Raw genomic sequence first — 18,261 nt, forward strand, 5'->3', positions numbered from 1 at the left:
AGCTGCATATATTGCTTATATTACTTGCTATACAAGATAGAATAGCATAGAAAGAAGCCTTTATACTTCTGAAATATGAATACTTTATGGTTGATAGTCCATATATCTGGAGTTTTTAACAACTTAGAATAGACTTAAAAATTCCAAAGACATTTGGTTAGCTTGAAAATTTGAACTCTGTAATACTGTTTTGAACCATGTGATCATTAGGTCTTCAAATGATTGGTGCTTGCATTTCAGATTCAGATTTGTTGTGGTAAAAAAAATATATATAATAAATCCTACAAATGTAAATAAAATGGTCCTTATAATAGGCTTCCATTTTTTGTGCAAAATATAAACAATATTTGTTTTATTATTGTTACTTATAATTTTCATATATTATTATTATTTTTAGGATACTTGGGTGAAATGGGACCACAAGACCTTACAGCTTTATTATGTGCATTGGGTTCCATTCTAATTGCTCTTGTATTAAAATCCAGGCTTGTTTACAAAAAACAAATGGGAAAAAAAAAAGCTTTCTATTTGGTCCTTAAAATAGGGCAGAAATGTGCTTTTTATTGTGGAAGAAATTCTAAATTAAATCTAAATTTTAAAAAAAGCCTTCCATCTTCAGTGCAAAATATAAACAATATTTTTTACAATTATTTTCATTTATATTATTATATTTTATATAATAGATTACAATATCATATTATTATTATTATCATTGTTGTTGCTAGGGTGAAATGAGTCCTTTATATAAATGAGGATTTTATAACTTTCTTATACGTTTGCTCATTGACAACATCCAGTTGTCATTTTGAAAGAAGCAGACCCACACACAAGATAATAGTTTTTGCAATTTGTTCTATAAATGGGTTGTAAATACTGAAAAAATGAGGTTTGCAGTTGGTGATAAAGTTCAGTCGATAAACTAAAGCAGTGAGTCAACTGTGCGATGGATCGCTCCAGGTTAAATTGGACATCTGTCAACTACAAGTACAGAAATATATTCAAATCCTTACAAAGCTTCTCTTCTGTCCCCTGCTTTAGGAATAACATGCAGGACCATCACAAACTAAAAGCCAAACTGAGAAGGAAAAAGGATGGGCGTGCGTACGCCTGTCAGTGTAGCTGGCACTCAGCCGTGTCGCGCTCTGACCTGAGGGAACAACAGCAGCTAAAGTGGGTTTGTGGCAAACACAAAGTATGAGCACGAGTCTGCAACAGTTCTCCTCTGAAATCTTATCTGTGTCCACCAGCAAGTGTTGCATGCTCTCCTCCTCACAAAAGAGAATGCTGGCCATTTTCAAAATTTGCTTTGTGCAGTTTGTGGGACTGGATAACAAAAATAAGTCGTTTTCTTCTGAGTTTTAGTTTTTTGTGTGAAGTAATTGTGAGTCTCTTTGACGACGCTACATTCTCCCTTAGAATGATGAAGCACTGTGGCTGGTTTATATTATGTAGACTCTATTATTTTGAATAATGAAAGGCTTTAACATACAAATACTCTAAATACACATGCAAATTTTTAGATATTTTGCACAGTTGGAAATTTAAAAAGAATTAGATTGAATGTTAATAATAGAATGATTGTTTATAGTTTAATGTTTATCATAAAATAGACCATGTAGTTTTTTTTTCTGTTCTTCCCGAATATTCCTTAAGAAACACTCAGGTATTGCAAGGGCCCGTCTGTGTTACATTCAATGGTTTTCAGGGACGTGATGTTGTGAATCGTCTGTCCAAAATAATAAATGCACATCATTGTACACAGAATAAACAGAATCAAGAATTAAAAGAATAATTTGTGTTTTTGAAGGTTTTACCTGCTCGGAAAAATCTCTTGCAGTTGTCATGTTGATTTCACCAGGTTCCAGCTTCATCATAGTCGCTCTCTGAAGATGCAGCAGAATGGTCATCCCTCTCTTTTTTAGGTGGTACATTAACATACGATGCCTCTGATGCTGTGCTGCTGTTATCGGTTTCTAAAATTTAAAACAAAACAAAAAACAAAAAATTATTTTGTGTTTTACTTGTAAACTAATATTGCTTGCTTTAAGGTTCAGGTTTGCTGTACAAAAGATCCAGGTTCAAAGGAGTTGGGGGATTTCAGAAAGGAAGCTCTGAGCTGAGAAGTACTGTCACATGGTTAAGTACAAGAGGTACCTTGACTGGTACTGTTTCTATGGTCCCCGTAACCATCAGTACTTTCTGTCATCTGTGCAATGTGGGGATTCTGAAAAGACATCTCATGAAGTGATGGGCTTTCCTCACCTTCCAAAAACAAGAGACACAAATTTTAGTTACGTTTTTAGATATTTCTAACAATACAATTAGAACAGTAATATTGTGAAATATTTCAATTTAAAAAAAACTTTATTTTAATACATTTTAAAATTTAGTTTACATGATCCTCCAGAAATCATTGCTAATTTGCTGCATTTTTGGAAAACAATGCATATTTTTTCAGCATTTATTTTAAACAAATATTTTGTACCATAATGTTTTTACTGTCGCAATAAATAAATTGCAGCATTGCTGCATAATAAAATTTATGGTAATGCATTGCTGCCATATACTATTATTTTTTTCCACTCAATTATGTTGTAATAAAGAGCTATGTTGTTTAAACGACATCTTTTCATCATATATATATATATATATATACATATACATACACACACACATACATATATGTATATATATATATATATAGAGAGAGAGAGATTTTTGTTTTTCTGTTTCTTAAACAAAATGAAATAATAATAAAATTAAGCCACTGACATGTGGTTATTACAAAACAAAAAATGGTTTTAACGAGGTAATTATGTTGTTTTAAAGGGGTGAGTTTTTACTGTCGCAATAAATAAATTGCAGCATTGCTGCATAATAAAATTTATGGTAATGCATTGCTGCCATATACTATTATTTTTTTCCACTCAATTATGTTGTAATAAAGATGTTGTTTAAACGACATCTTTTCATCATATATATATATATATATATATACATATACACACACACATACATATATGTATATATATATATAGAGAGAGAGAGAGATTTTTGTTTTTCTGTTTCTTAAACAAAATGAAATAATAATAAAATTAAGCCACTGACATGTGGTTATTACAAAACAAAAAATGGTTTTAACGAGGTAATTATGTTGTTTTAAAGGGGTCATATGACGTTGCTAAAAAGAACATTATGTGGTCTGAAAAGCGAGGTGTGCTGTGATTGGCCAGCTATCCAGTGCGTTGTGATTGGCCGAATTCCTCAAGCGTGTGACGGAAATGTTACACACCTTAACATACTGTGATGCTGTGTCTCCCGGCCAGTGTTGCCAGATGTACGATAATTATCGTATTTGTACGATCATTTTGACCTCTGTACCATGTACGATCAATAATGAAAAAAATCCCATAATGTACGATAATTTCATAATTTTATGACAATTCAAATGATGGTAGTTGTAGTCATAGGGCTTCTAGTCTTCACGACATGGCGGCTGCAACAATACTTACAGCGAGAATAAAAGTTACGCCTTTCTTTGCTTGAACATTTGGGCGGCGTTATGCAAATCTTCCCACATAGCGACGTAGACATGTGGGGGCGTGTTTAAACGAGGCGTTTTAGGAGGGTGTGGACAAGTCAACTTTTATAAAGAATATCTCTTTGGATTTGAGACTTTAGTCTTTGCAAATTTACAGATCTTCTTTATGCACCAAGAGCTTGTAACACTCCAAAGAGAAAGGAAAAATTGAAATCGCATCATATGACCCCTTTAAAGACAACATCTTGTTATTATTAGAAAAATGTAATTAAAACGGCATAACATCTCATTATTATGACATAATTGGGAGGAAAATTTTTTTTTTTTAATTTAATTTAAAAAGTCTTGCTGAACCCAAACTTTAGTGGTGCAGTAGTGTAATTTAAACCTGGAAATATTGAAAAATGCATTTAAAACAAAGAAATGTTACAACAAAATGAATAAGTTTTATTAAAGATTCTGCACCATTAACTAATCAAACTTTGAATTTTTCCATTAAACTTCTCAAATTGTTCTGCTGGTGATATAATTATAATGAAATATTTGCATTAAATTAGAAAAATGTACTTGTGGTCTTATAAAACATAAAATGGCTTTTATATACTGTACTGTATAATGTACATACTACTTTTATATGCTGTACTGTATACTATATACTGTAGACTTGCACTCTATTAATTTATTAACTGCTTGTTTTCTTTAAAAAAAAACTAAAACTAGCTTCTCTATTCTTTTTCTGTTCTATCTATTCCTTTTCTTGTATTTATTATATAATTAACAAAAGCAAAAAAGGCCTCACACTAGCTTGCTCTATTCTTTTTCTATTCTATCTGTTTTCTTTTTATATATTATATAATAAATAAAAAAAACTTGCTACGTGTACTGCGTTAAGCTAACTGAGACTTGTTATAGCACTTGCGTATCATTGCTCTTTTGTTGATTTTGATTGCTTCCGTTGTCCTCATTTGTAAGTCACTTTGGATAAAAGCGTCTGCTAAATGACTAAATGTATATATACTGTATGTTTCATTCATACCATAATGGTGAAAGGCGTTTTCATCAATCTCTGTGTTCTGATAACACTCTTCTGATGAAGTACTGTCTGAATCATTCCCATCTGCCAAGCACAAAAGCATTCACACATATCCCTATCAAAATACACGGTTGTCAATATTGTAACATTGTTCAATCAAATAGTTACCTTGACTGTGGGTGACAGGTACACGAGAGCCGCTGTAACCAGCAGTGTTTCCTGTCATCTGAGTGCTGTGGGGTGTCTGTAGTGACTTCTCAGGAAGTGATGGGCTTTCCTCGTCTTCTAGAGAAAACAGATACATGCGATTTACCTGACAGAATGAATCCTCAGAATGCTCAGTGAAAATATCCTTCAAGCCTCAATATTAAATGATTTATGTGAACCTACCATACTGGATACTGTTGTCCATGTCGATCTCTGTGTTTTGATAGCACTCACCAGAAGATGTACTGTCTGAATCATTCACATCCACCGCTGAAGTTAAAAGACAATTCATAAATCTGAAATGTATTTCCCTACTACAAGATACTGTTTAACTTTAAAGGTGGAAGAAGTTTTTACAATCTGGGACCTCATCAAGAGTTTTAAATCAGAGCTTCACCTCGACTGTCAGGGTTTGATAAGTGATGGTCACCGTAAGACAGGGGTGCAAATGGTGACTTTTCATGCAATGATGGTCTTTCCTCACCTTCATTAAGGGAAAAAAGATGAAATATCAGTGGATACACCTAAACATGTTCTCTCTGGATTAAATGAATTAAATTTACCCAATGTATGATTTATTTTTACATACGTGACATGAAATTGTTGTCCGTGTCAATCTCTGTGTTTTGATAGCACTCGCCAGAAGATGTACTGCTTGAATCATTCACATCCACCACTAAAGACAAAAGAGAATTCATAAATCTGAAATTTATTTCCCTACTACAAGATACTGTTTAACCTTAAAGTTGCAGGGTACCTGCAGGATTTTAAAGCTCAAATGTAATACTTTTTAAGACCTGCACAAATCAAATTAATACCATATAAGAGGGGTAGGGCAATGTCTCTATGCTAACATATAAAACTGTAAAATGGCCATAAAAAGCATGATAACCAGCATACTTGATGAGTTTAGATGCAATCTTTGCAGTCGACTGCTGTTGTGATGTTCATAGTCTGAATCAGTGGAGCTGTCAGAGTTGTGAGTGGGTCGATTTGTTCTCTTGCTAAATCTGCAGTTTGAGCTCATTCTCAGGCCAAGATTTTCTGAGGAGTGAAAAACATTGCAAAATGTAAAAGTTTGACCATTACAGAAATGACAAAACAGATCATCACTAAAGTTAGACAAGACATACTTTTTTAGCATTTTATGTATATTATAATTGCAGAGCCAGTTAATTAGAAATAAAAAAATAATGTAGTATAATTATAGTATTATTTCATATTCATAATAATAACATTAATAAATGCTACTAAAAATAAATAATCAGTGAGGACATAGAAAATAAAAACAATAGCAATACAAACCATACTGATAACCCCCAGCAGTGTGGACAGATTGTGTGTTGTAGATTCCTATCTGTGCATTGAACTGGTTCTCCAGGCTTGTGTGAGAATTACTGTGTTGTTGGTGAATCACACATTCTGTTGGCAAAGAGGATAAAAACAAATGGCTTAAACTTCCCCATGCAGCACTAAGCCGTTGCCTTAAGCTTTTGTATTGTCCTATTAACTAAAATTAAAAGAATGAGTTAATAGTTCACAAAAGGTTTGACACTCTTCATGTTCTATAAAAAAAGAATTTCCCGTTATTTGAATGGAATACACTGAATGCACACAGAAATTGGCCAAGAAGTCAGTGAATTCCTTTGAAGATCATAATACAGTATTAAAACAACAGTGTTGTATTCGTATGCATAGATGCTCTCAGAGTTAGACAATGATAAAAATAACTACAAGTCTGTTTGTTGTAGTAGCTCAGCTCTACATGCTCAGTTCCATTTTATTTAGTTCTAAGAAAACGTGTGTTATTTATTTTCAGATGCCACTTTTTTATGTGAGTAAAGGGTCTAAAATGGTTTGAATATTTTTTGGTGCCACTGTATTTTCATAGCCAGTTATTTTAGTACAGTGGATAGTATTTAGTTTCTAACCCTATTGCAACATTCCGATGCCACTGTTTCCACTGCTTCAGAAGATATGAGTGAGTAGTGCTTTTACATGTAAAACATGCTTATACTTGCCCTTTGCTCTTTTGAAATGCGCATAGGCAGCAGCGTTTAAAACAATAACCATAAGCAGAGCAATAGATAAGATGACGCAGCCAATCGCTGCTGCTGAAACACCACTGCTGCTTTGTGCAGATGCCATTGCAGTTGACACTAAAATAGACAGAGAGGTTTATATTAACAGAAATCATGCAGATTATGTCACTGTTTTTAATCATTTATATTTCTTTTTAAACTGAAGGAACTAAAGCATCACCCGTCACCAGAGTTGTCAAGTTCATGGTTGTGCCGCTTGTGGGTATGACCTCAACACTTTCTGTATGAAAGACAATTAATCCATTTGGATACAAAGGATTCAAAGGAGTACAAATTACCAAAACCTGTCAGTCTGGATTTCACAACAAGACACTAGCAAAGCTAAAGCTTATATATGTGTGTTTTGACATTACTGAAATACTGTTGTAAGCCTGCCCTACTTTTGTCTTATTTTTTTAGACCAACTGACATGGAAATTCTCTCCCACCACCCTAAAAAGTTAATTCTGACCCGCATTTCAGTGAAATTATGGTAATGTTCCACCTCAAGAGGTCACGTACTACCGACCTCAGGTACACACAGGAAATTTGGTTGCCAAGTAATCCTTTTGGCACAAAAAGTTGGTGTCTACAAATCAAATGTTATAATGCTCAAATCAACACTTAAGTTCATACTGGCCCAATTTACCGTCATACTACATGTCCTGTACTGAACGATTCAACAGTGTATGTTTTTCCAAACAAAAATGGATTACACTTAATTTTAAGGTGTCCTTGTAACCGTATAATTATGAGTAATGTTAATTAACCACATTGCTAACATTACCATATTCGGGTGCACATTAGTGGTGCACACAGGTGCTCATGCGCAACAAAAATAAAAAATACGCTGTAAATAAATTAAGACTAACGTTACTCACTTGCGTACCAACATGATTGACAGCTCTTAATGCACAATCACCCTTTTAGATCGACTAACTGTAATACTGAATTAGATTTTCATTCAAACATAAAGCATAAATCTAGGCTATGTGCTGCAGTTTTCACATCAAAATGCAAAACTGACATTTATGCGCTTCACTCGGCAGCGCTAAAACCAACACCGCAACCCGCCAAATTAAAAGCTTGCTTATTTAAAAAAAATAAAAAATAAAAAATGTAAATACTAGCATTGTATTTTTATTTAACACCCAGGTTTTATTTTAAAATATAATAATAGTCATATCATATCATCATACTCTATTTATTATTTTACTAAAATACAAAAAGTACATTAATACTATTATCACTATTATTAATAATTATATTTTTATTTTATTTAATGAGTCACACTATGTGCAGTGTGATTACCAAACCAAATTTCCAGGTGATCTTATGAGAACCAGACTGAAAATCTTATGTGCACCCCTGAACATACTTATACATACTTACTATAGGATTAGGTTTGGATTAGGCTTAGTTGCATATAATTATGCAGAATTTACCGTTGTTATTATTATAATAAATAACAAGGACACTGTAAAATAAAGTGCTCCTAAAATTGTCTTTGTAATTTTTAGTGCTGTCAAAGGATTAATCGTGATTAATCGCATCCAAAATAAAAGTTTTTGTTTACATAATATATGTGTGTGTGTGTGTGCTGTGTATATTTATTATGTATATATAAATACACACACATGCATGTATATATTTAAGAAAAATAAGTTATGTTTATATTTAAAATATATTTATATATAATATAAATTATATGAATATAAATATATACATGTAAATATTTTAGAAATATATACTGTATGTGTGCATTTATATATATACATAATAAATATACACAGTACACACACATACAGTGATTAATGAGGAAAAAAAATTAACTTAAATGATTTTAGCAAATGGCTGCAATATAACAAAGAGTGAAAAATTTAAGGGGGTCTGAATACTTTCCGTACCCACTGTATATTGTGTAAACAAAAACTTGTATTTTGGATGTGATTAATCGTTTGACAGCACTAGTGGATGCTTAGATAATATCAAGCAATTGCCAAAAGCTATTTAATATTGTTTAAACAAACTTGCATTCTCCAATCAGGTATATAATGTCCACTTTTACTATCCAATCAATTCCTGACGAGTAAAAATTACCCACTCTATATATTTTGCAATTGAAAATACTGTGAAAAAAAATACTCTGAAATATGGCATATGCCAAACTGCAATTCACCTTTGTGTAGAAAAGAGTGGAGTTTTACGTTATTTAGCACTTGCCAGTAAAGTGTACAGAATCAGAATGTGTATAGTACCTGAACACACAACGCCAGCATCTTCCTTATGTCCACAATAGTTGCTGGCAGTGGTGTTGATTGAGCTGCACTCCCATAAGCTGCTCTCAGAGCCATTGCATTTCATTTGGCTGATGTGGATGGGACCTGTTCCAGGCCCAAAAAAGTCCAATCTTATCGCACTTCCACATCTCAGCTGGGTACAAACTACATGTCCACTATTGATGTCAAAATCATCATCACACACTGTTCCCCAATTCCCAGAATGCAGCAGCTCCACCCGACCAGAACAGTGATCACGTCCTCCAAACAATCGGACAGCACGGTGCTCTGGAAGACAATGGTCAGCCCAGACAAAGCACAATTACAGCAATGAAACAAAAGTAGAACACTTATCAAAAGATCTCTGAGAAGATCTCAGATGACTCACCGCAAATTACTTCAGTTGCATTCATGCAATCGACTTTTGCGGCTGTAGTGCAGTCGTGCAGTTTTGAGTCTCTCAGGATGCAGTCTGCAAGACAAGTGCCATTGTGCACTGTTGCAGTCGCGCCGTGCTCGAAAACACGGCCACAACTTAAACGTTCACAGATTTGGAGAGCAAGCTCTTTCTTTTCCTCAGCATCCAAAAGGTTGAGGGTCACATCGACTGTAGTGTTCTTGTAAAGAGCCCTAGGCACACCAAAGCAGCCTTCAGACAAACTTAGTGTGGAGAGCTCAACTAGTTCAGAAAGACAAAAAAATAAGTCATTAAATGATTTCATTGAATCATCTACCTTAACTGTTTCTATCATTCTCATGAATGTATTAACTTTTTTATCTTTACAGCATGCTGCGTTGAGTCAGAACATTTTCCAACATTGCATCCTGACACTGATCTTATCTGAGTGTTGATTCTGTTCTCAGTGTGTATTTCTAGAACATCAGACAAAAGACTTCTATTTAGACCCAAACAGCAAAGTGTATATCTAAACCGTGGGGCATTGTTTTGTGTTGCAAAACGTTGTAGCAGTACACTGCAACACAGCCACATCCCGTGAGTCACTTCCTGTGGAAATGTCATATTGTAGCATGGAGGACACCAGGGAAAGAACTTCTTTTTTAGAAAGTTTATGACATTGCCTCCGCAGTGTGGTTTGAGCTCATGAAGCTCTCCTGATTTATGACTACAGGATGCAGATCGTGTCTGTATATCATCTGTGGAATTGTGACTCACTCTGAAGGTCTTGCTTTGGGGTGACTTCTCAACAGGGTCAGAGGTCACTGGTCTGATGTTCCACTGTGGTGGTGAAAAACACTACCATTCTTTTTTTTTTTTTGAAAGAAATGAATATTTTAATTCACTAAGGATGCATTAAATTGATCAAAAGGGACAGTAAAGTCTTTAAAATTGTTACAAAAAAGTTCCAAATAAATGCTGTTCTTTTGAGCTTTCTATTCATCAAATAATCCTGAAAAAAATGTACCAAGGTTTCCACAAACTGTTTTCAACATTGACAATAGTAAGAAATGTTTCTTAAGCACAAAATCAGCATGTTAGATTGATTTCTAAAAGATCACGTGACAGATCATCACAGCAGTAAATCACATTTTATAACATATTAAAAACAGAAAGCATTTCTTTTCAATTGTAATTCCACAATATTAATGTTTTGTACTCTGTTTTATGTTGAGCATAAAATACCTCTTTCAAAAACATAAAAAGATTTTACAGACCCCAAACATTTGAATGATAGTGTAGTTGGTGAAGAAGTATGGAAACACGATATATAACACAGCATGAAACTTAAAAACAAAGTCTTGTTGTTTTTTTCCCCCAACACACGGTTGGTGGAAGAAGGTGCTTAATCTGCAGAAAATATCATATTAAATAGAATATTGATATTATACCATTTTTTTTACAACCCTGTTAACAATCTGGGAAGTTTATACAGATTAAACCCTGATTTATCATATTAATATTATAATTTTTTTTACAGCCCTGTTAACAATCTGGGAAGTTTATACTGATTAAACACCGATTTATCATATTAATATATATTTTTTTTTACAGCCCTGTTAACAATCTGGGAAGTTTATACAGATTAAACTCCGATTTGTGTCATTTCATTCTAACGCTAAACATTTAATAAGCATCAAAGTGAAATATGTGTAATAAATATGAAAAAAAATCACTCAAAAGGGCTTGCTAGTTTGGAAGCAAATGTTTACATTTTCAATAAGATGAAGAAAAATATCAGTTTGATCTTTTTTTACTTGAATAACAGGGTTGATGAATGCCATGAACACAGCAATATTTATACAAATTCGGAAAATGGAGATTATTTAAGCATCTTCCTGTACCGCTGCAGAAAGGCTCAAAATTGTGTTAAATATTTTTATATAAAATTATGTTTTTGGCCATTTAAATGATTCAGTAATTACATGCATTCAAAATTATGACGTTGTGCTTAATTGTCGGATACGGTTGGGACTCTCCCAAATGAGTGCAAGGACTTTTCCTTTCGACTCCAGCTTTTCTTTATCTTCTTCATGTATGATGCCTGTGTGATTGCGTACAGCATTTACATCATTAGTTCCCACAGTGATTAATAATTTTAAAATGAACTCTAGCGTGCAATAAAATGAAGCGGTTGTCTCTGGGGTGGTAGATTGCTCTCTCAGTTCTGTGCAATCCTGCGATGGTCTTGCTGATGTCTTTTCTCTGTTCAGTTTGATGATAGGAGGTTACTCTCAGCAGGCCTACCTCAAACACAGTTCTCATGCATATTGTTCAACATCTTATTTAACTGCTTGATTTTGCAGGCCTCTTTTAAATAAGCTAGCTTTTTTTTTTTGATTGTCGTGAGATTGCTGCTAACGGCACCCATCGATAACACTCATGTAGACAAGATGCAGATATAGACAAGACACTCTCAAAGGAAGACATGAGTAGCAGTAATCATTCAACTCACTCTGTTTGTCTGAATGATCAGCATGCTTTTTCACACTCTTGGAAGGTCGCTCATCTGTAACATTGAGCCCTGAAGATGAAAAGATGAACATCATGAACTGTCATTTCAGTATAAAGCGTAAAAGTAGAACAAAGTGCTTAAATAAACAGTCTTCCAATTTGCGATCAGTCTTCACTGTCTGCGAAGACGATATTTATCAAAGACAATAGCAATGAGACTGTTGAACAAGATTCATAAAAAGAGCTGTCTTAACAAAACAACAACAAAAAATGGTGTTCCGCAAAACTTCGGTAATGCTCGTGTCAGGTTATAAAGTAAATTTGCATTGAATTCACATTCAAAGACTTGCCTTTGAAGACTTTGTCAAAACAAGAACATTTACAACATGGAATAGGTTTGAATGGCTTGTAGTGTAAAGAGAACGTAGATAAATCTTAATTAAAAGTTTTATACATGATGAATGAGACCGCAAGATGAAATATTTCTAATAATAACATATAGCAAAGTTGTAGTTATTTATACCTATAGGACTATTTCTTGAAAACCTGCTGTTAACGCAAACTACTGTAGATAAAAGGGCTGCTGATCTTGTATTTCAATACAGCGTGGTCCTCTAAATTAGTTTCTCCATCTGCCTCACTCAGAGCTGACACTCGGCTTGGCCAATAAAGCGTACTCTAAAAAAGGCACAGTATAAAATTCATTCAGAAAAATTATAATTGCATTTGTGAATACCCATTATGTTCCCACTCTCTTTAGACATTCTCAGAGAATCTAAAAATATTCATTTTTCTTACAAAAATGGCATGATGTCTATGTCTGCTTTGGTACATAATTTTGGGGGAAAAAAATTACTCACAGAATGAAATAAATGTATAACAGATAATATCGCTATGCATTATACGTTATACATTATACATTATATGAGCCAAATACATTTAAATTTAAAAAATGTAAATTGCTTACATAAAATTCAGCGTAACCTTACAACATTCTAATAATTCATGCCATTTCTGAGAATTCTGAGAATGAAACATATAAAATGGCATACACAAATGAAGTTTTTAGTTTTATAATTAATATTTTCATATTCTCTATAACAATGAATTTGTTGTATTACAAAAGGAGATCACTAATTAAGATCAAAACAAAAAACAAATTTGCAAGAATTGTCTTTTAAGATTATTTGCATTATGTAATCTTCCTCAGATTAACAGTTATTTTATACAGACCAGGCATATGTACAGTCTTATTCATCAAAATACTATTTGCAGTGTACATTCTATGTCTGTCAAGATCCATGCATTCTTTATAGCAGAACAAAATATAGCATTTCCGTTATTGTATTATTGAAACACTTTTCTACAAATGTCGAGCCTTGTAAATGCCACATTGTCATGTTTATAAAATCCGTAGCTTGTTTTACACAATCTAAATTAACTCCATATAGTCTAAAAATGGCTATTAGGAAAATTCAGCAATAAGATGAAGATGTTGTTCTTTATTTTTAGCCATCATATGCATTTGACTTACAAATGAAGTCATCTTTCTTCATTCAATCTCCTGTGAAGTTCAGCTTATTAGTTACCAGTGTTTCATAGTGCACTGAAGTGCATAAACGAATCTCTGGTTGCACTTTGTTCCAACAGCACTTTACAAAAGCAACGTAATGAACCGAGGCATTTCAACCACAAAGCATGTCTTACACCAAGTCTTTTGTTGAAAGTGCACATTTGATTTTCCATCTATGATAGTGATTGTCTCTCAAGAGCTATTTAGACGGATTGTGCAATACCCTTTGAGAATTCTACAGCCTCTCTGCTCAAGTATCATCGACTTAATAGAGAAACCACTAGATCCTTTATTAAATATTAGAATGTGTTTTTTTGCCAGAATATTGAATATTATATAATCGCAGTTGAACTCAAGCTCTCTAGATGAAAGACCCAGTCTGCCTACACAAACCATACACCAGAACTATTTTACCTTGAGACAAGGACAAAGCCTGGAGAACAACACGCAGCAGCAGAAGAAGCATCTCTCAGTCAGTCAGCCTAACAGCCAAAGCTTTCTGTTCGTCCCTGACGGAGAAAAACGTGGCCCTGCACCTTCAGTTTTTGGTGTTTGTGCAGTTGCTGCATGTGGTTTCCACTACGGGGCGAATTTGAGCATCATGCCTCACAAATGCACTCCCTACCACAAACGCACACCCTATTTTGCTACCGTTACAGGTCAAGTTTCACTTCATATTTCACTTCATTTTGGACTGTTCTGAAATATGTTTTTAGTGGCTAATGGAGTCGTTTCGATTCTGGCAATAGTTTTGCAACCATTTTCATTTCTCTCCAGTTCATTATAGACTTTTATTGAGTTTCTTTGAGTAGTTACACAAAATGCCCAAGCTAGGCAGAATCGATGAAGAATTCATCATGAAGCCCAATTCATCATTCATCATTGGCCTGGCATGCAATTAATGAATTGAAGGGACAATGAATACAGCTGTCTGATAAATTGTCTGTTATTATCTTCTAGCCTAAATTACAAGTTTAAGACGTCAAAGAAGATTTCTACACTCGCTCCCACTGCCCAGAACTTCAGTTACACCCAAAGCAATATTACCTTGAATTTCTACAGCATTATAGAGAAACTGGTGGGTATGGCCCAAAAATGTTGTTGTTGTTGTTTTTTTCTGATATGGGAGCAGGGAAAAAAAGCCAAATGCAAATAATAAAATCCATCTAGCAAAATAAACAGGCTTTTAAAATGGAGGAGAAAAGGCTTCCCATATCTTTCGTTGTCAACTTCAAATGCCATGTGTCCAATGTCCAAATGTAAATTTGGCACACGCCAGCCAAATTATGCAGAGATACCAACATGGACAAGTTGCGTAACATACCTTCATCTTTAAAATCCAAGAATAAAACAGTGCAAGATGAAAAGAAAATATGACCAAGACTACATTAAATATGGGTTCACTTGCATTGAAAATAACCATGTTTGTGCCAACTGCAATGTGTTTTGTGGTAAATTATTGGCTGCCAGGAGCATGAAACAATTTTTTTGTTGAATTTTTCTATTCATCCACTCTTATTTTGCATATTGTTGGTCCTATGCTTGACCACAGTATTGTGTTGAGTCTTCACTTTTCCAACTTCCAACTTTCCAATGTAAAACCAGTTTAGAGCCACTGTTAAGAATATAATAACTTAGCACTGGAAAACTATAGCAAATGCTTTATATCGACTGTCGAAATGACAATATAGAATAACTTCAGCTTTCTTTCATGTGGACCAGTGTGGTGATCTAACCATATTTTTGGGGATTACTCAAACTGAGACTCACTCAAACGTTGCAGATATAATGCAGTTTCTACCCACAGAATGAACTAGTGGTTAAAGACCTGAGTCGGTTACCCACGTTTGACCGCACGAAGGGTGAAGATTATACCTTAACTTAACAAGGGCGACTTCATGTGAAGTCATGAAAATAAATTTCATTGAAAGAGGAACCAGAGCCAACCAAGGATATTCTCTTGACTGCCAGTAAGTCAGTGAGCATATGTAGGATGAAATGTAAAAACCTAGTTCACCTGCTCTTTAGCTAGCAGCATTTCTGTGCACAACCACAAGGGGAAGCTCTAGTCTGATTATCTTGAAATACAGCTGAGATGTGAAAATAGGAGTAGTATCCACCAGCCATTATTTATCTTCTTTAAATTTGTGTGTATATTTCAACATCTGTTTCATGTTGGTATGGGATTTCAGGTAGACTGCTGTGGCTGCATTGTCAGCCAGAGGAAAGGTGATTTGCTGGCCAAAACACTGCTGAGTAAAAAAGATTTACATCTCCACAGCACAAATGCACTGAGATCTCTCTCTCATCTCTGCTAATAGAACACACAACTGGTTATGGCTTTCTCACCATTATGGCCCTCTCAGGTAATCTTCATGCTAACAGTACACAGGCCTAACAGCAAAGCTGTTCAGGGACAACACTAAAGTCACTGTCCTCTCCGTCTTTGTGCAAATAGAAAGAGGAACCAGAGCCAACCAAGGATATTCTCTTGACTGCCAGTAAGTCAGTGAGCATATGTAGGATAAAATGTAAAAACCTAGTTCACCTGCTCTTTAGTTCTATTTAGCTAGCAGCATTTCTGTGCACAACCACAAGGGGAAGCTCTAGTCTGATTATCTTGAAATACAGCTGAGATGTGAAAATAGGAGTAGTATCCACCAGCCATTATTTATCTTCTTTAAATTTGTGTGTATATTTCAACATCTGTTTCATGTTGGTATGGGATTTCAGGTAGACTGCTGTGGCTGCATTGTCAGCCAGAGGAAAGGTGATTTGCTGGCCAAAACACTGCTGAGTAAAAAAGATTTACATCTCCACAGCACAAATGCACTGAGATCTCTCTCTCATCTCTGCTAATAGAACACACAACTGGTTATGGCTTTCTCACCATTATGGCCCTCTCAGGTAATCTTCATGCTAACAGTACACAGGCCTAACAGCAAAGCTGTTCAGGGACAACACTAAAGTCACTGTCCTCTCCGTCTTTGTGCAAATAGTACAATCTGTTTTTCTCCTGCCAGTTTTTGGATGCGATTTTGGATGAAAATCAAATTTTTTAGAATACTTTTGGTGAATATAAGGTTCAAAAGAACAGCATTTAGTTGAAATTGAAATGTTTTATAACATTATTAATGGCATTACTGTCACTTTTGATCAATTTATTGCATTCTTGCCGAAAAAAGTATTGATTTCTTTCATTTCATTTTGGTGGATAAGATTGTTTGGCACGCTATCCACTTTGTAAAGTACAACTAATAATAGATTTGTTGATTTAATAAACCCCAAACATATATGTTTACATTTATATATAAATTAATTTGCTAGACAATTTTCTTTTTCTATGGGCTAGTTTGTTTACATAATTACATACTAAGTAATACTTTAAGTTATCTTTTCCTGCCCTTTGTGTCTAGCTGTGTATCGAAGGCTTTATGCTCACCATATACAGTCAAATTAAAAATTATTCAGATACCAGATATCATTTTTGATATTTTTTACTAGTGGGTGCAGGACGTTGTTCGTTTATGTAAGTGAGGATAGCAAAATAAAGTAAACTGCAACATATTATACCCAAAAATTCTTCATACAGTGGATTCTTCCAGTAAAACGGACTAAAATTTGGGAATGTTAAGGGGCTAGGACATGCTATAAAGAGAGATTTAAATTGTTATTTAGACCCTTATTTAGACAGACTATCCACTCGTCCACCCCCTGGAATTGCATCAGTACAAGTTTTAAATAACCTGCTTAATTGCAGAAATTTTGTGGATATTTGGAGAATTCAGCACCCTGTTGACAGAGATTATTCGTACTATTCGCATGTCCACAAAGCTTATAGTAGAATAGATTATTTTTTGGTTGATTCTCAGTTAATTTCACATGTTATTGATACCAGGTACCACAGCATATTGATCTCCGATCACAGCCCCCTTACCATGTCCATCGACCTATCTCTCCCTAAGCGATCTTATTCTTGGCGTTTCAATCCATCTCTGCTTACTGACAGTAAATTCGTAGAACACATTACCATCAAGTTGAAAGAGTTTATGGAGTTTAATGACAATGGGGAGGTGTCAGATTCTATACTTTGGGAGACATTAAAGGTGGTTATGCGCGGGCATATTATTTCTTACGAATCTGCTGCCAAGAAAGAAAGAGAGAAACAACTTTTAAAGATACAAAGTGTTCTTCCTACTCTTGAATTGGCGTATCAGGTGTCAAAATCATCTGACGACTATAATAAGATACTGAAGCTTAAGTATGAATACAGCTGCATTCTTGGTGGTCAAATAAACAACCTCTTTTTGAGAATGAGGCAGAGGCATTTCGAAATGGGAGATAAGCCTGATAAGCTCTTGGCACAACAACTTAAAGGGGCTCATGCTTCCAGGTCAATCTATTGCATTAAGTATAAGGATGGCACACTGTTAACTGACCCCAAGGATATTAATGCCCGTTTTAAAGATTTTTATAGTGAACTCTATACTTCCAATAGTACAGCCACTCATTCTGATTTAACAAATTTTTTTGACTCTCTTGAAATACCTAAACTTAGAGACATTGCTAAGTCCGACCTGGACTCCGATTTCACTTTGGAGGAGATAGTCGCTGCCATTAAGTCATTTCCAACTGGG

At 34.5% G+C, this 18,261-nt stretch overlaps 1 protein-coding gene across 1 annotated transcript; it reads right to left on the bottom strand.

Annotated features, from left to right (window-relative positions):
• Positions 1 to 1,596: 1,596 nt before the first annotated feature.
• Positions 1,597 to 14,153, bottom strand: LOC107730234 (T-cell differentiation antigen CD6-like). The gene is made up of 16 exons (XM_016541004.1): positions 14,039 to 14,153; positions 12,053 to 12,121; positions 9,529 to 9,819; positions 9,120 to 9,428; positions 7,044 to 7,103; positions 6,803 to 6,940; positions 6,087 to 6,203; positions 5,682 to 5,825; positions 5,371 to 5,457; positions 5,179 to 5,265; positions 4,965 to 5,051; positions 4,743 to 4,859; positions 4,578 to 4,658; positions 2,155 to 2,262; positions 1,815 to 1,973; positions 1,597 to 1,731 (listed from the first exon to the last, which is right to left on the bottom strand). The coding sequence occupies exons 1-15, from the start codon at positions 14,088 to 14,090 to the stop codon at positions 1,852 to 1,854; spliced, it is 1,869 nt and encodes a 622-aa protein (XP_016396490.1). The 5' UTR covers positions 14,091 to 14,153; the 3' UTR covers positions 1,597 to 1,731; positions 1,815 to 1,851.
• Between the last annotated feature and the right edge of the window lie 4,108 nt (positions 14,154 to 18,261).

This window comes from Sinocyclocheilus rhinocerous, unplaced genomic scaffold (genome assembly GCF_001515625.1).
Source record: "Sinocyclocheilus rhinocerous isolate Xijiao unplaced genomic scaffold, SAMN03320098_v1.1 scaffold2448, whole genome shotgun sequence".
NCBI lineage: Eukaryota > Metazoa > Chordata > Actinopteri > Cypriniformes > Cyprinidae > Sinocyclocheilus > Sinocyclocheilus rhinocerous.